Source organism: Ambystoma mexicanum, chromosome 6p (assembly GCF_040938575.1).
Source record: "Ambystoma mexicanum isolate Mex_15411 chromosome 6p, UKY_AmexF1_1, whole genome shotgun sequence".
NCBI lineage: Eukaryota > Metazoa > Chordata > Amphibia > Caudata > Ambystomatidae > Ambystoma > Ambystoma mexicanum.
The window spans coordinates 437443323-437470148 of record NC_090935.1 but is presented as its reverse complement, the minus strand read 5'-3'; the positions used below and the strand labels follow the sequence as shown (position 1 = coordinate 437470148).

Sequence of the window (26826 nt, the reverse complement as noted above, 5' to 3'; positions counted from 1 at the left end):
CCAGGTATCAGTTCTATCTGGCAGTCATAAGACCTATGAGGAGGTAGAGAGTTAGCCTGATCCTTCCGGAAAACATCTTGGAATTCTAGGTATTCAGGAGGTAACTGGGGAGCCTCTGAGGAAATTGCTGCCAGTGCAACACCAGGTCGAGGGTGACAAGTAGAGACACATTCTGGAAACTGAACCGTTCTTGCTCGCCAATCGATCTGAGGATTGTGCTTCTCTAACCAAGGAATTCCTAGAATAATCTGGAACTGAGGGGCCTTGATCACATCGAACACGATCTTCTCATGGTGTCCATCTTGACTTACTAGCGTCACTTCTTGGGTGGTATGCGTTACTGGTCCGGAGGCTATCTCCGTACCATCCACCGTAGTAATGACGTCCTTTACAGCCTTTGGACAAAGAGTCAGATTCATCCTCAAAACCATTTCATGATCCACATAATTGCCGATGTCACCGCTGTCGACGTAAGCTTCAATCGCATGTAATCGATCCGGATGTTCAGGGCTAATGAGGACCATAGGTATCACGAAATGCGAGGTCACGGAACTGGTTTTAACGCTCGGCAAGAGGACCTCTATTCTTGTCGGGCGAGGTCGTTTCCCTGTTCAGAGTTTGTGACCCTGTTAACTGCAGCTCCTACTGCCTTCTTGGCTGGTTTCACCGGACAGTCTCGAAGAAAGTGCCCCGAGTTTCCGCAATAGAGGCATAATTGCAGCTGTTTTCGCCTTTCCCGCTTCTTTTGTGTTAGTGGTCCTTTCAGGCCTCCTATTTGCATGGGTTTCCCGGAGTCTACTCCTGTGGTAGGAGTTGGTGGTTTGGAAAATACTCGAGCGGTGGTTTGGAACGATCGGCCTTCCTGTTCTGCAGTCTGTGGTCAATTTGAACGACTAAGTCAATATAGTCCGAACAGTCTTGCGGGGGATTCACTACTTGGGCTAACACATCTTTGAGCTCTCCACGTAGACCTCTATAAAACAGCGTAATCCTTTTGTTCTCAGGCCATCGAGTTTCCACTATCAGTCTGTTGAAAGACGCAATATAAGCCAAAAGGTCTTGATTACCCTGTCGCAATGAAAGGAGCTCATTGTCCAAGGCCTGCCCCTGTGAATGTCTTGCAAACAGTTTTTCCATACTGAGCTAAAAAGCTTGAAAATCATGGAGAACCGGATCATCTTGATTAACTAGAGGGATCGACCAGTCTGCCGCATTACCACTAAGGTACGAAAGCACGAAAGCTACCTTAGCTTGATCAGTTGGAAAGGCTGCTGGCCGGCATAAGAAGTGCAACCGGCACTGATTAATAAATACTGCAAACCTCTTTGGGTCACCAGAAAATCGTTTGGGCGGAGCCAGAGGTACATTCCCAGGTAGGTTGATCTGCACTGGGTTCGTAGAGGATGTTGAAGGAAGATTTGCCCCTGATGCGGGTAACAGAGTTTGTCCGGCTTGTGACTGTAGCAATTGTCTAGCGAGATCGTCTGTTCGCTCCTTGGAAATAATCAGTTCCCTTCTTAGAGCATTCGTTTCCTGACGGGCTGCATGCACTTCTGCTCTTAGTTCCCCAAGTAACTGGGCTAGCTGGTCGGTATCCGAGGTTTCCATAGCGCCTGGGTGGGAGTTTTGCGGTAGGCTTTGTGTTCTGTAACGCTCACCTGATTCCCGCAGAGGCGCCGGTCTTGACTGGGTGAATGCCGTATCTTCAAAGGTGATGTGTAACACACGGTTGGCTCTTTGGGCTGGACCTCTGTGCACTGTATGTCTGACTCGAAGAGTAAGATGTCTTAGGTAAGTGAACGCCGAGCTCTCCATCTGCCTCGGGGCAGGGTGCCGTAACCAGTTTCTTCACTGGATAAGGGTGCAGGCCTCTTGACCTCAGAGGACTGCTGTCCGTCGTTAACTACACGAACGGTAAGTTCTGGGCACTTCAAATGTCTTAAAAGTCTTTTGTAATGATATCTCTTGTTTTGCAGGGTTCCGGCAATGGCGGATGGAGGGCTGATGAGAGTTGAGGATCGAACCCGCGTGAGGAATAGAAGCGCCTGGAAGCACGTAAGTAAGCGCTTGTAGCCTGCTTCACGATGCGCACTAACTGTCCCTTTTATCTTGCAGGTACAAGTTCGGAGCTTTAGAGAAGCTAAAGGGTGCTGGAATACCCACTGGATTCGGCGTGGGAAGGAGTAATGGCACGTGAGTAATAAAGTTGCCCAATGTCTTTAAACGCACCTTCTTTTGTCTTTCAGATGCGGTATGCAGCGCCGAAGGCCTCCGGAGTGTGCGAAGAGCTGGTAAGCTTTTGTCTTTCAGATGCCGGAATGCAGTGCGAAGACCTCCGGAGCATGCGAAGAGTAGGTAAGCCTTTGTCTTTCAGATGCCAGAATGCAGCGCGAGGCGTTGGTGACAGCCGATGGACCAGGTAAGAGATGCGCTGCCACTGAAGACCGTAGTGCTAACCTGTTCTTTCTTTGTCTTTACAGGTGCTGCTGAAGACTGGATTCCAGGATGGTAAGCCTTTGTTCCCTTAGGCCCAGGATCAGAAGCAGAAGACACGATGAGCGTTCTGCTGCAGAGAATGCAGAATAACACAAAGCAAGATTCATCCATCGGGTGTGGTTTAAATAGCCTCCTGTAGTGCTTAGGTCTCTCCTTCCACAGCCACGCCTAGGTAAGAAAAGAGTTCCTGCTTTCCAGAAGAGTTCCAGTGTTCTGAACCTAGGGAGTGGCTCCTGCCTCACCCAACAGGAAAAGTAGTCCCAAACAGAAGAGGATCAGGGGTTCAACTGGCAGGTAAGTAAGCAGCATGGTCTGCTGCAGGTAAGTCCACCCAAGCATTATGAGCCCGGCGCTTCCAGCGCTGGGACTGGGCATCTTTATGAGCCTGGTGTCACTGGCGCCAGGACAGGGTCCAAAAGGTCCCAATTGGGACTGGCTGGCACTCGGAACCGGGGTTATGGGTCTGCTTCCAAGGGAGTCGGGCAAGTCCTGATCTTTTGGAAGCAGAGATCATGACACCCAGATACTCCTCACTATCTCGGGCAACTACAACACTGATGTAGCTAGGATCAACGAAATCTTCTCTGTCATTCAGGCCTGGATGGCCACACATAGCCTCTGCCTGAATGACGAGAAGACTGAACTGCTCATTGTTGGTGCACCTAATAACCTACAAAAACTCAGTCCCAACTATTCCAATAACATAATTGATGGCAATAGTATCCCGATCGCCAAAAGCGTGAAAACACTTGGTTTCTACCTTGACGCAAACACAAACCTCACTAAACAAGTCAATTCGATCGCCTCAGCCACGGCCTACACAGGAAAACTAATCAGAGCCTGTAGACCATTTCTTTCCCCTAACAGCTGCCTCACGCTAGCCAGAGCTCTTATACAATCAAAGTTAGACTACTGCAATAGCCTCTACTTAGGTGCCAACCAAGCGATAATCAGCAAACTCCAAGTGCTTCAAAACACTGCGCTACGAGCAGCGCTAAACATTCCTAGGCATGAGCACATCTCTGCCACCAGAACCACATGCAAATGGCTCACTATCCAACATAAAATCGATCTTAAATCCCTCTGCCTCACCTACAAAGCTCTCAATAACTTAGCCCCCCCCACCTTTCTAACAAATTCACCATGAGAACTTCCATCAGAACCACAAGATCATCCAATACCCTATGTCTCACAGTACCTAGATTTACTTCCAAAAGAGCAGGTGGCTCAAGCTTCACTGTCCTTGCCTCCCAACTCTGGAACTCCTTGCCACTGAATATCAAGGAGTCCAAATCCTTCCAGTCGTTCAGGAAACTAGCCATTGGGTGGCTCCTGTCAAAAAGCCAACCTTAAGTCTGAACCAGTTCAAACTGCTTACAAACTGCACATGTCTCTTCTGTTATTTCTGCTTGCTATTACTCCCATTTCTGTATATTCTGTATATACTTGCTACATTATGATTATTGTCCTCATTGTATACTCTGTATATACTTGCTACCTTACGATTAGTGTTTCCAGTGCACTGTACCTGTAACAGTACCAAGCGCCCTCATACTCCCGGGTCCGGAGCGCTATAGAAATAAATAAACAAACAAACAAACAAACAAGATATTGCTCACACATATCAGCACGTACAGGTTTTATCAGTATACACATACAATATATTGCTTTTACAATCTGTCTTTCTGTTACAGGGGCACCTAACGAAAATTCCTCTTCTCCAGGCAAAGAAGAAAGAGCAATTTTGCTAAATGACACTCTACCTCATCCCTTGCTACCTCTCCACCATGTTTATATAGTTCTTTATAATAGTGTGCAAAGCCTGTGCTGTCTGTCAAATGCAAACATTCTTTTCCAGAGATGGCCTGGAATTCTCGCCACCTCACTTTCCTGCCTCCTGACCCATAACCTTTGAGCTAAAATAGTCTTGATTTTGTCACCCTCTCACAGAACTTTTGTTCAAGCAATCTTAACTTTCAGAATACACCCCCATCAACATTTCCTTATGCTGTTGTTGCTTTGCATGCACATCGAAAAGAAGATCCTTAGGCTGCTCTGGGCTAGTATAAAGAATGTTGTATTGCCGCCTGTGAATCCCTCCTTACGTCTAGCCTCCCTCAGCCCCTTCTCCTTCATCTTTCCCTTATTAGAAGCCACTGGAGTGTCCTCTTAGTGGCCTCGCATACTATGTTCCTTGGAAAATTCTTTGTGTCATTTTGTTCAAAAACAATTAAACTTCCTAAATCATGAACTCCCTGAATAATATTTAACAGTGAATGCATCGTCACAGGGATTCCCTTGGGTCGCCCATTCTCACATCAACCTTCATTACTACTATATGAAGGACTGACCAGCGCATTGTCTCATGTAGACATCAAAAGGCCCATTAGGGAGTGTTTTTTAAAGAAATGTTTTGAGGCCACCAGCTAGTAGTTGCATTTTTTCATGATGGTACTTCAATTTCACAATTATAGATTGTGGACTATAAACTGGGCCTTCTTCCATATTTGCTCTAACAAAGAGGGTTGTCTTTCCATGTACTTCACAAATAAAGCCTTAATAATGTTCTTGGCTTTCTGTTCTGCTCCTTTAGGTGTCTTTCTTTCACATTCCAGGACCCTAATAAATCAGAGGTTGCAGTGTCGTTCCCTATTCTCAATATCGTCCACTTTACTTCTCTGGTTTACAAATCAATTATGCGGGTTTCATGTTCCAATGAAAGTAAGTCAGTAGACAGTTTGTTACCCTCTACAACTTTCATTCCATCTTCCATCTTGTCCACTGGACTTTCACTTCAGTCAATTAAGGTTACATATCCGAGCCAGGACTTATTTTACTTTAGAATGTCGTGTATGTCTCCTTTTGTTGCTGTTTGTTCTCCCTGCTGCTCGCTGATCTCATTGGTTATGTTTCCCATCCATATCCATCACTATCTAAGTCCCTTGAAATTGAGCATTCATACTCTAGATCTTTTGTCATAGGTCTCTGCCTGAGATTTAGGTCCCTCCCAATTTGGATGGCTCACCAATCACAGCAGTCCTAGGTGGATGGGCAGAGCTCCTGCATACTGTACAGCGAGTTGGCTGTTGCCACCATGGCACTCTTTGGTTCGGATGGAAGGTACCTTTTGGTTCAGGAAACCTTGACTGACTGGTGGGTAATGTGTGCCACCTACACCCTCCAAGACTGCAAATTAACACCATTTGTCAGGTGTAGAGGCCTTCACAACATCCACCTTTTGATTAGTGGGCACCTTTTTCAGGGCCTTTCCAGGAGTTCACTTGAATGTCTCCAGTCTAGGGGCTGAACTATACTGAGGCCATGCTAGGTACATTGGAGACAGATTTGTTCTTGCCATGCATCAGAGATCACTTAAATTCAGGATGCTCTATAAGTATCCAGTTCTGGCCTCTGTCTCATGACCTGATCATGCCCCTCACATCACTCAACTTGCATGTCCATGGCTATGATCTGGAGCTTGGGTACCCTTCATAGGTCCTTTATCATTGATGTTGCCTGCACAGTTGCAACCACCTGGTCTTGCACCCCCTTCTCTTCTCCGACGCTCAACAATTTCAATGTGAGCTTTCAGCCCCGGGAGAAAGTAGTGCTTCGCTGTTTCTTCTCCATCAATCTATTTTCTCTCCTCTATTTTCTTATTTCAATTCCATGCTAGGATGAATAGCTTGGACATCGCCTGGAGCACTGCACTGCTTGCGGCTCCTTACATGATCCTTTCTTGTATAGATTGCTTTGCCGGCTGGTCCAATCTTGCAAATTCATCTGCTCCAACCTCAATCTTACACTGTTGAGGTCACAGAAGTCTACTTGGGTTACACTGTTTCCAGGAGAGCCCACTGCCAGTAGGCTGAGAGTATAGTTGTGATGGAGCTGCCCAATTAGTCTTCATCTATGCCTGTGCCCTCTGGCAGTCTTCTCCCTTACTACACAATAAAGGATTGATAATGAATTCAAGTTTCACCGTTTTTCACAAAGTTCATCAATTACAACATAAGTAAGTAGTACCTGGTAAACTTCAAGAAAGCTGAAACGGAACAAGTCACACATTTTCAAAAAGTAACTCATTGTAAAAGTGCTAGGGATTACAAACATCACAATTAAACTAATTATGTAATGAGTCAATACATATTGTGGGTGAACAGACAACAACTGCTATAAGATCATACGTATAATCGTCTTCAAAGGAGTTTCATTCAGACCTTTTATAAGCAGCTAATTATCCTCTAGTTAGGAATGTTATTTTGCAATAAATTGTATTACTCTCTTAAGGTTCCCTGCAGTTCTTCAGAATGATCGTTTTCAATACCATAAGTGTTCCTGCAATCCTAGAGAGATCATACTGCATTATGGGTGTGGAATTTGAAAAATTGATAACAGAACCAAAACCACTTTTGGTGCAAGGTTTGTGCCACAGATCAGATTTATTGTTTGGAATACTCCAGGCCACAGAGGGGAACAGGTGAAGAGCATGAGATTAAAATAGCCAACCCCCCCTTTGGTAATTAGACCAAATAGCAGATTTTTTAGAAAGTGTCTAGAAAATCTGAATTTTTATGAAGAGAACACAGCATGGAATCAGGACCCAACAAACTTGCCAATTCTAAGAAGCCTGGCAAGGATTTTGTGTGAATTAGACATTCCATAAGAGATAACCAGTCTTTCTTCTTTTAATTCAGAGTGAATATATTGGGCAAAATTCAATCCTAAAATATTTCAGGTGCTTTGCAAGATTCCATGTTCGGATCCAATTACCTTAAAGGACCTTTAATTTTCATAAGTGGAGAACAAATGAGTTTCATATGCCAAGCATTCTCTCAGTTGGAACTAGATTTGGATTTCACCAGACAATAAGGAAAACCTTGCAATTCTTAAAATGATTTGATAGCATAAGTGGTCCTCGAATGAATGTCAAAAGTGGGAAAAACCTTTCCCTTGTAACAATGTCCTAGAGAAAATAATGTAACAGAATGATGTACCAATCAGAGAGAGAACACAGTTGTTTACTTAATCCCTTTTATCTGCTGGTGGGGATTTGATATAACATGTTTATCGAACATCCCTCGTAACCACCACATCTCCGAAACCAGAACTAGCCCAAAGTGGTTACCCGTGAAGCAGAGAATTTCCCTAAAAACGCTTGCCCTCACGCACAAATGCCTAGCCAACAAGGCTCCGATCTATCTCTGCAGTCGGCTTTCGCGCCACTCCACTGCCCGTCCACTAAGAACTGCTCAGACTCACTGCCTTACTATCCCTAGGTTTACGCTCCAAAAAGCGGGAGGCACTAGCTTCCCTGTCCTAGCCTCTAAACTTTAGAACACCCTCCCTGCTGCCATCAGAGCTGAAGACTCCTTCAACACCTTCAAGAATAAAACCAAATCTTGGCTCTTTGACCAGCAATAGTTGTGTTAGACATCTGTCCTACTTACTCAGCCCACCTGTTCCCCAGCATGATTTCCGGTCTGCTACCTTCCCAACTACCTCAGGGATACTTCCTCTGCGGAGCCTAGGGACACTGTACCATGTGTAACATATGTAATTATTAAGATTGTTATTATGTTGTATTGGTATACTTTTATTGTAATCTATCTGCCTGTATGTTCTTTTCTTGCAACCCTGTACATATTGCGCTCTGATGCCCCCGGGCCTGATGGTCTGCGCGTTATAAATAAACAAATACAAATACAAATGTTTCTAGTACCCACACATTTTTAGAAACTGTTTGGAAGTAATCACCTGAGGCCATAGTCCTTCTTTGAACAAAGCCGCTTTTAAATCTCACCCCTGTGCTAGGCGTGCAGATAAAACTACATCGCACAGTGGCCTTGAGATTTCATGGTGAAGACATCAAGCAGCGCACCCGGCAAGCTTATCAGGATCGCAAGCCTGTTTTAGCCTGTTATAGCATGGACACACAACTTTGCTCAACTCACACAACACAGTTGGTGTTTTAACCTCCTTCTCATGTAAGATCCTAAGCTCCACCTCTATCCATTGCTGTCTTATAAAACAAGCCTTTTGTATTCCACTGTAGAATCCAACATTAAGTTTCCTAAAGACTCCCGCGTTAAAGCGGTTTTATATAAATATCCGGCACTCGCCCCAATCAGTTGCTAATATATGTCTTAGCAAAAGTAATCCTCATTGAAATTATGCCACCAAAGAATATTCAAAATGACCTTTCTACCCTTAATAGCTGTTTCCCTTCCTATACCACAAAGGTACCAATAAAGATTATACCAGCCTATGTTTGAGCCCAAGGGAACCTGTATGGGTTTCAACTAAATATATATGCAGAAACTAATCTGTTAAATAGCACCTCGCACTTAAGGGCTGTAAAACACAATATGCATGCCACAAAGCACACAACGGGCACTAAACTTAAAAGCACACTGAACCAAGTAAATGATGTGGCTAAAAGTACCACTTCGCTGAAACGTGCACTGCTAATATGCAATCTCTTCCTACCTATACTTTTGAGATCTCTGACTTAATAGAAAGCTATACACCATACCTGCTCCCTCTCACAGAAACCTGGCTCCAAGAACACTCTGACCCTATATTATCTTCAGGCATCCCTGATGCATACTCCCTCTTGAGCGCTAATACACCGGAAGGCTGATGAGGACAGTTGGCCATTGTGTATTTGTCATTGTTGCATGTCCAGACAATACAATGTCAAAATATTCAAGGATGTGAAACATGATGCCTTAAGGTTCATTTAACTAAAGCTACTCATGTTTATTGCATGATCATTTACCACCCACCAGCTCTAAAGTTAGTCTTTACTGAGAAACTGCTTGAAATAATCCTTTCTATTATCCAGCCTAGCAAACAAACGATAATCATGGGCGATTTCAATCTAGGCTATAAAGATCGCCAGGACAAGAAGACCCTTAACAAATGAAATATGCTGAAAGTTAGGGCTTTCATCAAGCAATACATAACCCCACCCATCTGAGTTGGTACTCTTGTTCAGAGGAGAATTGCCTAGCATTTCGGTGCTGGACTGCCCCAGGGCAGGACAAAGACTGATATGTTTGGGATATTTCTTCTCTGTGAAAGATAGTGAGCTAAAGACTCTGGGTAAGTCTCTCGTAACCAGGACTAATGTCTGGCAGAGGGACTCCCAGGACCCCCCCTTGTTAATTAACAATTAAAACCTGTAAGAGAACAAGCACTGCCAAAGCCAATATGGTTCAGAAGAGGAGCCTTTAGGAAACCAGGACAGCCAAAGTCAATGGGACAGTTACATTTCTAATGCAGCGTTTCTTAGAAAAATGTTATCAAACAGTCAGGAGTTCTTTGAAAAATCACAAGCTGGAAGGCCTGCACGGGTCAGTTGAGGTCAAATCTAAAAGGGTTAAAATGGTACTTCCCAAGCCAAGGAGTACTACAAATAGCAAAATTAAGTTTTAACCCAAGCCTGACAGTACCTTAGAATTGATGAAGAGGTTCTAGCTGGACGCCTTCCTGATGCAGTTTTACAGAACCTTGTTCCTGGTCCTTGGTCGTGGTGATGAAAGGGATAACATCTGGCGAGCTTCTGTGACAGCATTCTGATGAGGGACTCTGCAGCAATGGATTCCACATGATTCAGAAGCTCTTTGTGTTGTTTTTCCCAGCGACAAAGAGAAATGAATAGCTCTGGTTTGAGTTTCCACTGTCCTTCTGTACTGGACTCTGACAAAGAATTTCTGCTTCTGCTTCTGGAGGTCCTTGAAGGTGCCCAACAAAGTTTTGGCCTGATTCGTTAGCTGGTAGACAATGCACTCTATAATGGTCAGTGGTCCACGGGCATTGGGATTCTGCAGCCTAGGAAAGTCGCAGCAAATCGTGGGATGAAATGAAGCAGGTCTTGAGGCTAGTTGGGCTCACCAGCCCAAGGGAGGATGTCCTCCTGCATCAATCATCCCTGTTGAAACGAACATGGGGTCAGCACAGCTGCAAGGCTTCACTGGTGCTTCTGCAGTCCTGTAAGGTGCTGCTGGTGTCTCTGCTCGTCCTCTTCAACGGATGTCTTGTTCCAATGGTCGGCTCTGCCTGTAGTCCCAAAAGCCTTACCTTGTATGCGAAATCTCATTCATTCACAGCCTTAGGGCTGTTAATCAATCCGAATTGTTTTCAGTCAGGCACACCTAGAGACAAAGGACAGCAAAGTTATGGGACCCTCCCTCATTTCCTGGCTTTCCAGACACACTGGAGCCTGGACGGTCTTCAGGGCTAAAGCCCGCCAAAAGTAAAACACACAAAGGACTCAAACCTAGTTTAAACAATGTAGCAAAAGCCCAGAAGGAACTAACAAACAAGAAATGGCGGAAAAAGAAGACCGGGGCCATTTTGGAAAAATTGTTGGCCATGGGTGCTGTACTGCAGCTGAAAAATCAGCCTGCTAGTACTCTGCACAAAAGGTTGTAAAAAGTAACCACTGCCACCAGCCTTTCAAGTAAGCTAGTGTAACAAAAGGTTACATGAGAAATAGAATATGGAGTTATTATGTAACCCTCACAGCACTCCACATAGGGTGGTTTGTGCTGGACACACAAAAGAAAGGTAAGTAAAATAAAAGTTCACTCACTGTTCTTGGGAATGGTAGTTCACCCAAGAAAATGCATTTACACATTAAGAAATGTCGAAGGGACTTCTCAGTGGCACTTCTCAGAGGGAGCTGTGTGTCACTATGCAAAAAGCAGATTCCTATGGAGTTTACCCGACTCCATTAAACAGTTACAAATTCTAGTCAGAGTAAAACACAAGAGGGAGTGGCAAAAAGTACCACTCACTCAGGAGGTAAAAAATCAAAAAGATCCCAGATTCCAGCAAGAAGAGCTGGGGGTGTCTAAGGTTAATTAAGCAATATGCCCAAGCCGCAGGGGCATTACAGAGTCAGGTAATGCCCATGTGGCGAGGGGAATGTTGCTATTAGTAAGCCGGCCCGCAAGGAACAGAAAAAAATAAAAATGACAAGAGAAAATGGCCGTCGGGGAAGGGAAAACAGAGTCTGTTTTCCCTTTCCATGGCGGCCATCGGGAGCGGACGCGCTGGGAACATGAGTGTTCCCAGCGCGTTCACTCCCGAAAAACTACAGATAAGAAGGTAAGTTGCGTTGGGAGAGAGGGGATGGAGTAGGTATGGGGGGCAGGAGGCGAGGGAAAATAAAAATAAACGTACCTTAATCCCCGGCGGGGGACGATGGCAGCCTCCAGCCATGTGGAGGCTCGGAGCGGGGATGGCTCCGCTTCGAGCCTCCTCATTAGCTGAGGGGCTGCCATGTCCCCCGACGTGGAAAAAGTTGCAGAATCCCGGCCAAGAGATTCTCGGCCAGGTAATGCCCCAGCGAGAGCCAATCAGAATCTGTTTTACATTCTGGTTGACTCTCGCTGGGTACTAATGGGAATTAGCACAGCAACTGAACATTCTCCCTAACAATTCTCTCTGCAGAGAGTTGTTCTGCTCTCTTCCCATGGCAAAGTTATCCAATGTTTTACAGTCTCTTTACTTCGACTGGGACGAGAAAGATTGGTCCCAAATTGATTCTCATTGACTCCTCTGGGTTTAAGTATTACAGTCTCTTTCCCTTGACTGGAACAAGAATGATTGGATCCATAATGATTCTCTGTTCCCCTCCTGTGTCTCCCGTTTTCCCTGTTACATTGTACTCTTAGGGATAATGCCACCGGGGATTCTACTTGTTCTCCCCTGGTGACAGAGGACAGGAGCCATTAGATGACACATAAAGACTCCATTTTATACTACCCCAAGCTCCAGCCTTTTACTAGGCCACACAATGATTTCCAAAAGCCATCTCTCCCACTGTCCAGAGCCGCGCACAGCCAGCCCAGCCGCCCCCACCACCTCCTCCTCTGTCTGCACCGCACAAGCTCTTTTCTCACGGATGCCCAGGCACGAATTGTTGCAAACAGATACAGTATTCTTTCTCTTCCTCTGAGCTCACTGCCCTGTGTGTGGCTGGGGCACAACCACCGCCTGCGTGCCCATCCGTCTCCACAAACCTATCTATGGCCCTTCGACCCCCACTTTGAGAAGTCACAGTCCCCCAACCTATCTTGATGTAGATACACATTTGACCCCCATTTTATGAACAGGCCACCGACCCACTCCAGATCTAATCCCCTACCGTTGTATTTCGCTGGTAAACTTAACACATGTCTGCTTATATCATGAGGCATCAAGCAGATCAAAACCTCCAAGGTGGGCACCTGGGCCCAAGCATCAGGGTTTAACAGTCCCTAAGGTTCAAAGGGCAACATTGATCAGATATCTAACTAAATGAACTCCACAGCATTCCCATGACTGTCCACTTTTTCCAATTGTTATTTGTTACATGCCTTCAGTTCCTGTTTTGCTAAGATAGATTAGTTAGCTATATTTCATTGTATGTGTCTGACCTTCACCCCATGTAGATGAGCCCAGCTGACCCACGTGCTGCTCGATGAACACCCACGCCTCAAGCCAATCTGGTGCAACTGCCTCCTATGTATCTATAATGTATCTGTACGTTGAGCCTATGACATTCAAGTATTATGTACCTATACCGAAGCGTCAGCAATGACGGGTTTCAATCTTATATGTGCTGCCCGTGTAATGTTTGGCAGAGTGCTCTCGGGGCAGCAGAGTTCTCTGCGTGCATCTTTAATCTGATATAAAACTTTGTTCAACTTGCAATCTATCTCCTGGTCTCATTCCCTACTGGGGTGTGTCCATTTATTCCAAATTTGGGATCTATGTTGGGGGATCAGTCCATTCAAGAGGTTGTTCTCTCCGTCCCCAGATCAGCCTCATGTTGCTGCAATGTCTCGTGCCATTGTCTAGGATGATGACACAGTATTTCTAATACTGCTACGTTCGCATCTCTGCTTCCCAAGAGGTTACAGCATTGTTTATTGGACTCCTAGTCCACCACAAGTCTTTTGTGGTCACGCCACCACTTTGTTTGAACATCTCTCTCCCAGAACCCCATGACGCTCTGCATCCCCCTTTACTTCTCTTACTATCCTCCCGGTAAGACGCTGCACATCTAAATCTGCTTCAAGTTCCTTTCTGGTCAAAGGACGTCACTCTTTCGCTGCCACATGCAGTTTTTATGTTTTGTTTCTGGCATTTCTATTCACCAGTCTCCCCCGTCCTCTTGCGTGATGTAGTGTTGGGTCGTGCCCGGCATACGTCCAGGTCTTCCTCTTTCTCTCTCGTATGGTTCCTCTCCTCCTCTGTAGATCACCCTCCTTGTCCCAGATGAGGGGGATTTTTCCTTTAAAGAAATATTCATAGCCGCTGGGTAACAATAGCACATATTGGCTTCTTCTACATACATGTTCCCATAGGAGATGTTTTTAGAGGAATTATTGGGATGTTTCATGAGGAGTTCCTCACAGGAACAGGAGTCTGTGTCCCGAAAGGTGGAGTCTCTTCTTGTGAGGTCCCACTTGCCGCAACCCCTAGGGAGGGAGTTGCAGAGCGGGTTGACTTCCCTAGCATCACATGGAGGGCTACACCTTGGGGAGAAATGACAAATTCCTGAGATTCATCTCAGAACACATACAGAATCAGTGTATGGGTCATGTGTAACCATTCTAACCAAACCAAGTCTCTATTCTCAAATGGGGCGTGAAACATTCTTGTAAACTCCTGTCATGGTTGAATGCATTATGGACTTGCTGCTCATGCCTTCAGTAATAACAAATATACACTGCCTTCTTAACATATAACATTGCATGGGTGATTATGGAGCAAGGGAGTGGCCACATTCGCAGTCTATCCCAATCTCATTCGCAGTCTATCACAATCTTAAGTCTGCCCCCCCATACCTGGCATTATAACACTTCCATGGACGTAGATTAGTTGTGTTTTAATTTGGTGTCCATAGACCCAGGTATTTGCAGGGGGTGGAGGGTATCTTACAAACAGACTGATATTCCCTAGTATTTAAAACAATAATATTGCTATGAGACCTTAGGATAGAAAACAACTGCTGAGTGACCACCCTCCTGTCTTTGTAGTTTTAATTGGAGATGTGGATTTATCCCTGTTGTGAGGATAGAGTGATGTGTTAGATTCTGGGATCCCTTTTTCCACGCCGTGCTTCGTCAAGGAGATTTTGTGCTATCTGAACACGATCTATCGGTCATATTTCACTGCACCACTTGACTTGGTTGTTGCGACTATGGAGTTCTGTGTCATGCGCTTCCTTACCAGCTATTGCAGGTGGCCCCAGGCCGTCAGGGACAGCTTACTGCCACCAGCTAGTTTGATTGCCTCCTCAGCTTGTCACTGCAGCAATTATTTGACCCTTACTGTTCTATCAGTGTCTGCACATTATTATTTTTTAACTGGACGCTTGGTGGGAGCTCCTCTGTTATGCGGCCAATTTGTAAGTGGCCAGTCATGCGCCACCTTGACATTTGACTTTGATTAGAATTATTTATAACATATACTGAGGAAGATGATTCCTTACCTATCTTTGATTGAAGCAAAATATAGCTGTAATATAGCTAGTCTGTGTACAGCTGACTGTAGTGTCTTAGCAGTTTGAACAACGATTGGAGTATCTTTCGAAGAAAGTAAAATATCGCTGTTGCTGTATAAGAACTAGGCAAAACATCAATTCATTGTTTTCTTCTGCTTCCAAAGTTTCATCAGTTATTTTAGTTAAGGCTACATTTTGGACTCCTCCCTACATTGAGTCAAATACATAGTAACTAACACACCACCTTTGTGAGCTGATAATGTCTTCCTGTTCAGCTAAATCTTTTAAAATCTTAATTTCGTTTCTAGAAACCGTACAGTGTGTTAGTCTCTTGTAATGTACCTTTTCAAATCGTTTTTGACCAGGTGCTGAAATTAATTCAAAGCTCTATTTTGAATTTTTCTATCCAAAAGTCTGAACAAGAGAAGATGATCCTGGTGCATTTTCATCAGTTTCTAAAGAAAACATTTAAGCCATCTTGCAAATCAATCAATGAAGCCCAATGTGTTCTTTCAAAACAGAGAGCCTTTTGTAAGGTATTGATTTGAAATTTTGTCAGAGGAATACTAGAGAAATGAATCACTAGATTTTCCTCATGGTTTGTTTTCTCAATTGATTTTTGTCTTCGAGTCTCTTTGGTTAGGTACCTTCAGGGATGTAAAATATACTGCTTTTTGAACAACTTGAAATAAAGCTATTGATCTTTCTTTCAATTCCGTGCTAGATCTGTCAAAGGACATACTACTTGATAGAAACATATTCATATCCTTATATGTTCTACATTGGTAATCGTCTTGCCAATTATAAACAATATTGTATTTATTTTGTAGAATGTCACATCTGAACCTGAGTATTGTCTTAGCTTCAACTTCCTTTTTATATTGATCTAATTTTGTATTACTACCCTTTTGAAGTTAATTGACTGTTTATAAATGATTAAGAAAGCTTAGTTTTTAAAATCACAATTTCAGTATCGATTTTATGAAGGATTTTTGCTAATTCATTTAAAGTCATACAGCTAATATCCAAAGAAAATGTATTAAGGACACAAAAGGAAGACGCAAACATTGCATTTTGAATGTTACTATGACTGTGTATCACTCTATGGCTTGCACCTTAATATCAGAGGTGCATTGCATATGCTATTGATTAGACATACAATTGATTATAGGTTATGCTCTGTCTTTATAGATCTTTCATATAGGAGTCAGAACACTTATTTTCTTCATAATTTTAACAGCTTAACATAGACAACTATAATAATAACTATAGTTAATTGAGCATTTAATTTGGTTTTTTTGGAAATAGAAAGGGGCAGTATATTTACTATAGTTATATTGTATCTTAATTTATTAGATCATACTACATGCTGTATTTTGCCTGTATGTAGCAAAGGCATCTTGCAAGTTACAATTGAGACTGGAAACTCAAAGGTTTTACTCTGTGGACTAGAGGGATTCTATCCATTTTGACAGTCCTGGGGATGTGAGATACACAATGGGAAGCCATTGCAAGTCTACCTGAATGTTCCTCTTAATCCTGATAACTTGTCATCTTCACCCATTTCCATTGTCTTTGCCTGTCCAGATACCACTTTAGTTTCAATAGACAGTCCTTGATCTTCATCAATGGCACCATACTCAATCTTAGAAAGTCAGTCTGAATAAACATTCCATTGCTTAGTTTTTTCTCCAGGAGGCAACATGGTGTACCTTAAACTTGTGTTCTTGAAGTGTTGCCATTTAGTCTTGATGCACCTCGGCACCTCAACTAATCATTTGACTGATAAAATCTCTTTTGCTTGTAGCACAGTAAAAGATCAAACTTAACATGTCACAGAAATTATAAGAACTTGTTGAAAGCACCCTTTACTTTACTGCTAAGAATTCTTTCCCAGTGATATACACGCTTCACACCCTTCTGGAATCTTTGAAGCGAACACGATTAACATGCCTTCTCTACCATCTACGTGAATCTGCATGACCCCCATTCCAACTACATGGGCATCAGTGTTCAGTATTGACCTTCTCACATGCACATTATTCAGTACAGGCCCTTTTTTGTTTAGCTTTTTTTAATTCCTCTTTGCAGTCTTTGTATTATTCAAACGCCTTTTATTTTATCACTACTGGCAGTCATACTTTTTTTTTTTTAACTTCTTTTTATTGGTTTTACAACATAAAAGGAATGGGAGAGAACAAACAAAACAGAAACAAAAGTCCCCCTCCCATTTTCCTTTCCCCCTTCCTCCCCCCCTCCCTCTCCCCAAAGGCAGCCGCAGTATGTTCGTGGTCCGTTGCCGCCTCGGGGCCGGCGCCGGCCGTTGTCAAGTTCGTAGCGGAGGGGCCAGTCTCCCGGTGGCCTCCCTCCTTTCCCTGGGAATTTCCCTTGGTCTTGTCTTTGCATGTGTTTGCTGGTCTTTCCCAGTTGGAGTTGCACTGTTCAGAGTCCGCGCTCGTCACAACCTCGTCTCTTTCTTCCCGTTAGTTCTCTTCTTTTGAATTATGTAGTGCCTCCCGACGTGGGCGGTTCAATTTCATCGTTTCCTGAGTCACCTGGATCGCTAATGTCAGTCGTATCGTCCTCGCCTCCGCTGCCAAACAGGTCTTGCACCAGGGAGTTCCATGCTTGTAGTCTGGCTCCGCTGTCGCTCTCTCCCCCTTGTGTAGCTCTCGCCCAGACTGCCGTCTCTGCTATTGCCCATTTTTGTAGGTCGGCCCACCATCCTTCCTTCGAGGGGCCTTCGCTCTTGTTCCATGCCATCGCTATGCGGCGTTTCGCTAGTATTGTCATTAAATCCTTCATTTTTGCCACGTGTGTCATCTGCCGCTGCCCCCTTGGGAACAGGCCCAATAGGTATGTTGCTGGCGTTCTTGCTGGCATCTGTATGTCTGCTGTCAACGCCTTTTCTCTCACCGTGTTCCAGAAGTCTGCTATTTGCGGGCACGACCAGAACATGTGCACCATGTCGGCCTGTTCGTCTCCGCACCGCGGGCAGCTCCGGGTTTGTCCTTCTCCCATCTTTGACATTCTCTTGGGGGTTAGATATGCTCTATGTACTATGTATATCCGCAGTTGTCTGAACCTGGCGTTTCTGGACACCTTTTTTGTGTACATGAGGACTTTGTTCCATTCCTCGTCTTCGAAGGGTTGTTGCAGTTCCTCTTCCCACTTCATCCGTGCTGTTAGTGTTTTTTTGTTGGTGTGTCCCAGTATTTGCTCATAGAGTCTGGACACCGTATGACCTCCTTCGGATATATCGTACCATGCCTCTAGTTCCCCTTTGGTGTCCTCAGGCTCTGGCATAGTGCTCCACCTCTTCTTTATTGTCTGAACTAGGCTATTGTGCAGGATGAATTGGCCCCTGTGTACATCTTGTTCATCCATCAGGGTCTGGAATTCAACCCACTGTCCGTCACGCCACAGGTCCCCAATTTGGGCCACACCTTTGTCTTCCCATTGTGCCCTGTACGTGGTCAGGCTGGCCACTCGGGTGTCCACCAGCCCCGCCAGTGGGATATGTCTTGAGCAGGGGTCTCGTATGCCCTGTGTCTTCCAGGCTCTTTTCCATAGTGTTCGGCCTAGTTGGGCTATTTTGGGTAGGTCTTTGGCTTGGGCGGCATTGATCCATAATAATTCTCTCAGGTGGTACCTCCGGAGTGCTGGCCCAATAATTATTGCGTCTATTGAGGTCTCCTCGCCCAGCCATCGCACCACAAATTGGAGTTGTGCTGCCAAATAGTAATATTCAAAATCTGGGAGTTTGATGCCCCCCCACTCATAGCTTCTCTGTAGTGTGCTTAGTGCCACCCTGTTTCGTCCCCCTCCCCATAGGAAGGTTCTCGCCATAGTGTGTAGGCGCTTGAAGAAGGGCTTTGGTATGTTGTATGGGATGTTCGTGAAGTAATATAAGAGTCGGGGTAGGACTGTCATTTTTAGTAGTGCCGCCCGGCCTATCATGCCCAACGGTAGCGTCTGCCAGAATTTCATAGCCTTTTCAATTTTGTCTAAAGCTATTTGTGTGTTACCTGCGTGTGTTTCCATGGTGTCGTGATAGATCTCCACTCCTAGGTATTTGAAGGTGTTCGGGGCCCACGTGATGCCCAGAGGCGGTAATTGATCTGACGGCACTGCGCATAGGCCTGCCAGGGGAAACAGCACGGATTTTTCTCTGCTGACCACTATTCCAGATAACCTACCAAACGCGCGCAGCGCCTCCAGTAAGTCCTGCAGGTGGGTGCGTGGGTTCTGTATGTAAAGGAGTATATCGTCTGCGTATATGGATATCTGGTGTGTTTCCCCGTCTATCTCTATGCCCGTGTCTTTGTAATCCGTTCTTAGGAATACTGCGAACGGCTCCAGGGCCAGGATATATAACATTGGGGACAGGGGGCATCCCTGCTTTGTGCCTCGCTCTATGCCCCATTCCCTAGAAACTTGTCTACCCGTCTTGACTCTCGCTCTCGGGTCTTTGTATAGTAGTTCTATCCATCTTGTAAACCCTTGTCCAATCCCATAGTGGGTGAGCGTTCCCAGGAGCCAGTCCCATCCCACCGAATCGAATGCTTTGATTGCATCCAGTGAGGCTACAGCACACTCCCCTCCCTCCTGGTTTGTCCTTTCTATAACATAGTGGAGTCTGCGCAGGTTCCAGGACGTGTTCCGTTCTGGCACGTACCCTGTCTGGTCCGTGTGGATCAGGGTGGGTAGCACTCTTTTCAGGCGGTTGGCTAGTGCCGCCGTCAGGATCTTGGAGTCCTGGTTTATTAGGGAAATCGGTCTATAGGAACCGCATTCGAGGGGGGGCTTGTCCGGTTTAAGGATCGGGATTATTATAGATTCTGACATACTACTCGGGAGTCTTCCTTTCTCGTATGCTTCTTCTAGTGTTTCTAGCAGTCTCGGGGCTATGTCATTTTTATATTGTTTGTAAAATTCCCCCGGGAGCCCATCTGGCCCCGGAGATTTCCCTGTCGGGAGCTGGGCGATTACCTCCGTTAGTTCCTCTACAGTGAGAGGGGCGTCTAATATTTGGGCCTGCTCCTCCGTCAATTGTGGGAGTCTAATTTCCGCGAGGGCTTCCTTCAGGTCCCCCTCCTCTGCCTCCTGGACCCTGGAGTATAAGTCCTCGTAAAACTGCGAGAACACCTCGTTTATTCCCTCTTGGGACCTTATCACCTCTCCTTTCCTGTTCTGAATTTCATTAATTGGCTCCCGCTTAGTCTCCTGCTTGGTTAGCCAGGCCAGGAGTCTGCTAGGCTTGTCCCCCTCAGCATGTAGTTTCTGTATATATTTCCCGTAGTCTAGTCGTCCCAATCTTTCCCAGGTCTCCACGCACTGTTGTCGCAGGGTGGTGAGGTTCTCTTGTTCCGCCCCCTTCTCCCCCGCTTGTCTCTCAGCCTTCTCGATTTTCCTTTCTATCTCATCTAGTTGTGCTAGGGTTTCTCGTCTGAGACCTCCCATTTTCCCCATCGCCTCCCCTCTGACTACCACCTTGAAGGCCTCCCAGACCGTTCCTGTGCTCTCCACACTACCCTCATTATGTTCAAAATAGTCTTCTATTACGCTTTGGATGTGTTCCTGGAAGCCCGCGTCCAATAATGCCTCTGCCCTCAATCTCCATGTTGGTATAGGGGCTCTCCTGTGTGTGTGCGCCCATGTGATCGTCTGGGGGGCGTGGTCAGATAGGGTTCGCGCGTGTATGTATTCCTCAGTGAATTCCCCCAGTGTCTCCTTGCCCGTAAACAGGTAGTCTATCCGTGTGAATGTCTTGTGTGGGGCACTATAATGCGTGTATCCCCTCTCTTCCCCATGTACCTTCCTCCAGACGTCCTCGAGTCCGAGCTGGTCTAGTATCTGTTGTAGTGCTCTCGCTGGCGGCGCCGCTCTCTTGTGCTTATTGTCCGACCTGTCCAGCCGGGGGTCCAGTGTGCAATTATGGTCGCCTGCCCAAATCATCGTTGCATTCCTGTACGGGGCCAGCCGGGGCGGGAGCGTTCTGAAGAAGGCCGTAGCGTCGTGATTAGGGGCATAGGTGTTCACGAGGCATATCTCCCGATTTTCTAGCATCCCATGGACTACCAGGATTCTCCCTTCCGTGTCTTTCTCTTGGTTGATGAGCTGGAATGGGACGCCCGGGGCGACCCAGGTTATGACTCCTCTGGCGTAGTTGGAGTATGTTGCACTGTACATCTGGCCTCCCCATTTTTTCTTTATTTTGGCCTGTTTTTCCGCCGTCAGGTGCGTCTCTTGCAACAGTGCAATGTGGGTCCTTGTTTTGTTTAACCAGGTATAAATCCTTAGCCTCTTGACATATGCGTTCATCCCCCTGACATTCCACGTGACAATTCTTAAGACATCTCGGTCCTTGTGGGGACTAGCGCTTGCGGCCTGTTCTTTCCCATGGGCTCGCTCGGTGTCTTATTCTCTCGATGTGTTCCTGCCGGGGATCTGTGTCCCTTCTTCTGGCTGTTGAGTTTTGAATCGTCCGTTCGTTTTCTCTCTCGGGTCGGTTCTCTCTCTGTTGGCCGCTCTTTGTTGTGGGCGGTCTTGCCTCGTGCTTCCCGCCAGCTTTTTGTTTGTGGGTACTGTCCCCTGAATTTGTTTTCCTTGCCGATTCTTTGTGTGTGACAACTGTTATTTCCTCTTCCGCTCTCCTCTTCTCTTTGCGGGCTTTGCCTTAACTTCCCAACTGTTATAACTGTTAACCCAAATAACGTCAACAAACGCCCAGCCTCCCCTCCTCTGCTCGGGCTCCGCCGCTTTCCAGGTGCCGCTTTTTCCTCCCCGGCCTTGCCTGTCGCGGCGTAGTGTCTTGAAACTGACACTATAAACATTGTTTTTACTGGGGCTTCTCTGTGGGTCTTGGCGGTTCCCCTTCCCCGAGTCTCGTGCTCCCTTTGTAAGTCTCTTTACTGTGGGCTTTTCAACTTGGTGGCTGTCGGTTGCTCCTTTTCGTTACTTCCCGGTAGGGCATCTCTACCGTCTTGTTCTTGCTCCTGTAGCGTTGGGTATACTTGTCGTGCCCGGTTCTAATCTCTATTTTGCTGGGGGTGGTTTCTGTTTCGCTCGTTCCTCTCTGCCGACTGTGGAATCCCATGCTGGTCCATCCACTCCTGGGCGTCGGTCGTTGTCTCGAAGATCTGTGTTTTTCCGTCATGCAGTATTTTTAGTTTGGCTGGATACAGCAGCATGAATTTCACCCCTGCCGCTCGAAGGCGCTCTTTGGTCTGCCAGAACTGGGCTCTCTGCTTTTGCACAAGTACCGTATAGTCTGGATATATTGTTATCCTGGCCCCGTTCCTTGTGATGTTCCCTCCTTCTCTCGAGAAAGTCAGGATTTTTTCCCTATCCTTAAAGTTCATAATTTTTGCGATCATTGGTCTTGGTGGTGCTCCTGGGCGCGGTCTTCTAGTCAGCGCCCGGTGTGCCCTTTCTACCACGAAGCCTTGGGATAGGGTCTCTGCTCCCACTTCTTGGATCAGGAGGTTCTCTATGTAGTTCGTGGGGTCCCTTCCTTCCTCCCCCTCTGGCAGCCCCACTATTCGTACGTTGTTGCGCCGGGCCCTGCCTTCTGCGTCTTCAGCTCTGCGTTCTAGTATATTAATTCTTTCCAGTGCTTCCGACATTTGTGTTCGCGAGGCGGACACTTCCACTGAGTTACTCTGTGCTTGTTGTTCCACTGTTGTCATCCTTTCCGCCAGGTTTCTCGTGTCTTGTCTAAGAAGTCCCACATCTACCATCACTGCGTCCAACTTGCCTTCTATCAACGTCTTTAACGCCCCTATGGCTTCCAGTATGCTGCTTTCCACTTGCCTGATCTCTCCTTGCGTGGCGTATGACTCCGGCGTGTCTTTCTCCCCAGCCCCTGGCTGCTGGTCGTCGTTCTTCCGGGTGAATGTCTCCATGACTGTTTGTCTCCCTCTGCCGCTTTTAGGCTTGTCTGGCATGTTAGTACCCACTGCTCTTGGCCTGTAGTTGGGCCCTATTCAGTCTGGTTTCGTTTGTGCTTCAGTGGGTCCTTGCTCAATTCCCACACTCGCTTCCACTCTTCCTGCGTGTGTTACCTTTTTATTAAGCGATTTCTATCTGTGTCTTTACCCTCTTTGTCCGTTTGCCGTGTCTCTCTCCGGTGTTCTCTTCCCTCTCGCTTTTGGGTGGTTGGAGTCTGTGCCTTGCGTGAGGCGGCTCTTCCCCCAGCTTCTGCCTGTGTGGGGGGGGTCTGTTTGTGCTGGGTGGATTTGTGGTTTGTAGTGACTGTTACGTTCTCTCCCCCGCTTGCTGGTTATCTGTGAGGCAGCTGGTTGGGGTGGTGTCCGGGTCTATATGTAATTCTTTTGCTCTCCTCGTTACTACGGCGGCTACCTTCTTCTCTTGTGTCGTCTCTGTTAGGTCTCGGCTTTCCTGACCCGCCCCGCGGTATGTCTCTTGTTCCCTGGGCCTGGTTCCTGTGTTTCGGCGTTACCTCCCTTCTCGGGATCTCCCGCTGCTTTGCCGGCTCTGCTAGTCTCCTCTGCGGCAGGGAAGGGCTCTTCTTCGGTCCGATCTGTGGGCTGCTTCCTGTCCGTGGGTCTCGACGCCTTCTTCCTTCCCCGTTTGGTGTCGCGCTGTTTCTGTAGTGCTGTCTCGGGCTTCTCTTCCTGTTGCTGCCGTCGGTGCCTTGTCTCGCTGCCGGTCGGGTGATGCTCCGATCCTGCTTGGGCTGGGCGTTGATCTGCTGTCTCCCTCGGTTCCGCTCCGGACTGGCAGGTAAGGGCTCCTCTTCAGCGATCCGATCTGTGGGCTGCCTCGTATTCTTCCCTGCTTCTGCTACGCACCTCCGCGTTGGCAGGGGGGGGTTGTTCTGGGTCTAGTCCGTGGGCCGCCTCTCGTTCTCCGCTGTCTCTCCTCTCGAGGTCCCTCGTTGCACTGCTGGGTCTCCGTCATTGCTGCTCACTTCCGTGTCGGTCGGGAGAGGCTCTTCTGCGGTCCGGCCTATGGATCGCTCTTCGCTCTCCGTTTCTTCTCGTTGTGGGATCCCTCGTTGCTCTGCTGCTGCTCACCTCCGCTTCGACGCGAGGGAATCTGCCTCGGTTCGGTCTGTAGGCCGCTTTCGATCCGTTCTGCCTCGCCTTCCGGGTTCTCCGGTTGTTCTGCTGGGCCTCCGCCGCTTCTACACTCCTCCGCGTCAGGGGAGGGCTCTCTTGGTCCGGTCCACGGGTCGTCTCCCAGTCTCCGCCGCCTCGTCTCTCGGGGTCCCACGTCGCTCTGTTGGCTCTCCGCCGTTGACGCTCACCTCCGCTCTTCTGGGGCTCGGTCTATGGGTCGCCCCTCGCCTCCGCTGCCTCACCGCTCAGGTTCTTTCGTTGTTCCGCTGGGCCCCCGCTGCCGCTGCTCGTCTCCGCATCGGCTGGGGAAAGCTGTTCTCCAGCCCCGGTCCGTGGGTCGCTTCCTGTTCTTGAGCCGCGCCGTCTTCACCTTCTCTGGGTCGGTGTCGCGCGGCTATCTCTGCAGTTGCCATCTCGGATTTCTGCCACTCTGGTGGTATTTCGGTCCTGCCTGCGCTGGATGTTGATCAGCTGTCTCGCCCGGTTCTACTCCTTCCCTTCGGCCTTCTTCGTGTGTTGAGACGCGGGTCTCTTTTTCAGCGCTGCGCGCTCGCCATTTTGTTGGTGGTGCCGCGCGTCTCTCTCTCTTCTCGTTTTCGCTCTTCTGGCCTCCGTTTTTCCTCGGGTCTTCTCCCGTGTGTGCCTTGGGTCTTCCGACGCCTTTTCCTGGCGTTTGTTTGGGTTTTTTTTCCTAATATACGCCTTTCTCAGGATCTTTGGTCGGATCTGGTGGGAGCCTCTCGGAGTCTGCTCACTCTCGCATGGCCGCCAAGCCACGCCCCCTACTGGCAGTCATACTTATGGGATAACTCACCTTGGTGTTAGCTCTTCTGGCAGCTGACCTATTTTGGAGATAACATTGCACATTTTCTATTACAGGGAAGGTGAAGACACTCTTTTCTTTGCTCTCTAACACATGTACACAGCGCATGGTATATTTAACTGCATATGCAACTATTAGGCCCTCGTCCAGAGATGCATCTTTGCTCTGCCAGAGTTCTTTCCTACTTTGCCTTCCCCCTTCCTTGCAGTGGTCACGAATATGGTCAAGTAGCTAGTGAGCAAAATTCCATGATGAGGTTAAGCTTCTGAATTCGGTGATACACTTCTGTATAGACTTACCATCCTCCTGCGTCTTCAACCCACAATGGTGGCACTTTAAAATTACACCGATTTTACCCAAAAAATGTTTGTTTAATATAATCACGCATCCTTCATATGCATGTAAACATGTTGCTGCTTCCCTGCTCAGTTCTGTCAAGTTTTGAAATTGCTCCTGTCCACCACTGCATAACCTATGCATTAGTAGCAATATTTTCCTGGCAGAACTATAGTTCATTCTACCTGCTGTATTTAACAAGTATTCACACCCTTTGCAGTACCTCTTCTATTTCGCCAGCAGCTCTATAGGTATAGGCGGGAATTTTGGAGATGGCTTTATGGTCTATAAGTCCACAGGATTCCATTCTGCAGCTGTGATGCCATCACCAAGATGGTACCGAGAGTCTCCTCACCAGTGTCCTAACTGCACTCGCAGCAACCACACTACCTGCTCAGTTACTTCTCTCCTGCTCAACGATGCCTAAACTGGTTAAGCACCGTCCTAATGCCTGTACGCATTAAAGTCACACATCAGGTGATGGAGCTACCAATAGAGATCTGCTAACACAGGTCCCTTTTTGCAGTCAGTCTTCGTGCTATCAACTGTCTTTGAACTTTCATTCAAGTAAGATTGAATCTTACAAGGCTACAGTCTCCTTGTATTGTCTCTATTTCTGGTAGGCATTATCTTCTTCTGTGCTAGGCAGAGTTTGGCTTGTGGTTCACATTGGAGCATATTGATGAAGGTTATTGAGCACTACCTTACGCAGTTGCACGCCATACGTAGCAGACCTCAATCACAGAGGCAATGCGTCCATGGTTGCTGGAATATGCTGCCTGCTCTTTCACTTTGAGGGCATTTGGAACGTTGTTGATTGATAGGTGACATGACCTCTCTGAGCCATTATGATAGCAGATGACACAAATTAGCATCCAAACACAGACTCATGCACAGGCCCACAATGCACGCTCCCAACATCTCATCTTTAGCCCCTTTCCAGGGCTCACATCTGCCTACCTTGTCATCACCATTAGCAAAAGTGGTAATCAGCGTATTTATGTCTCCACCACCAAGGCCAATGCTCTCGCTTATAGCTATGCATCGGGGGCTGCACCAACAATCTCGGCAATGCCCTGCCTCTGTGGGGTTGCAGCAGGGCTCCTGTGTGCACTAAAGTAAAGGAGCAAAACCAGCGAGCAAGCATTTCCAGAATCTAAAACCTGCCTAATAACTGAGAGAATGAAAATCTATTTTTTCTCTAACATTATGTGCAACATTTCCAGTACAGCAGTCTTAGTGGAAATTAAACAATTAAACAATTCATCATGCAGCATAACAATCTCCTCACCTGATATGGTTTTGTGAGAAATAAATTGCTCGTTTATATGAAGGGTTTATAATAACAAAATATATATTGCATAATTCTGTTTAAGAAAGTAGGCCTACCTGCCCTCCATAATAAAACTCTTCAGAGTCATTGTCCCCTTCTGAGTCTTCTTCCACCGCACTACAGTGCCTTGCGTCCTAAAAGTGTAACAATCAGACCAGCTGTATTAATAATCAATAACACATATGTACTTCAACTACTTAATGATACAGAATAACTATATAATTGAACAAATAGAGTCACCAATCCA

At 46.6% G+C, this 26826-nt stretch overlaps 1 protein-coding gene across 3 annotated transcripts in view; it reads right to left on the bottom strand.

The window, feature by feature from the left end:
- PARP8 (poly(ADP-ribose) polymerase family member 8) overlaps positions 1–26826 on the bottom strand; it is a 1351312-nt gene that overhangs the window by 986030 nt on the left and 338456 nt on the right. For all 3 annotated transcript variants that reach the window (XM_069627250.1, XM_069627248.1, XM_069627249.1), the window contains one exon: positions 26636–26713. In XM_069627250.1, coding sequence (XP_069483351.1) covers positions 26636–26713 — 78 coding nt within the window. The remainder of the gene's footprint in view (positions 1–26635; positions 26714–26826) is intronic.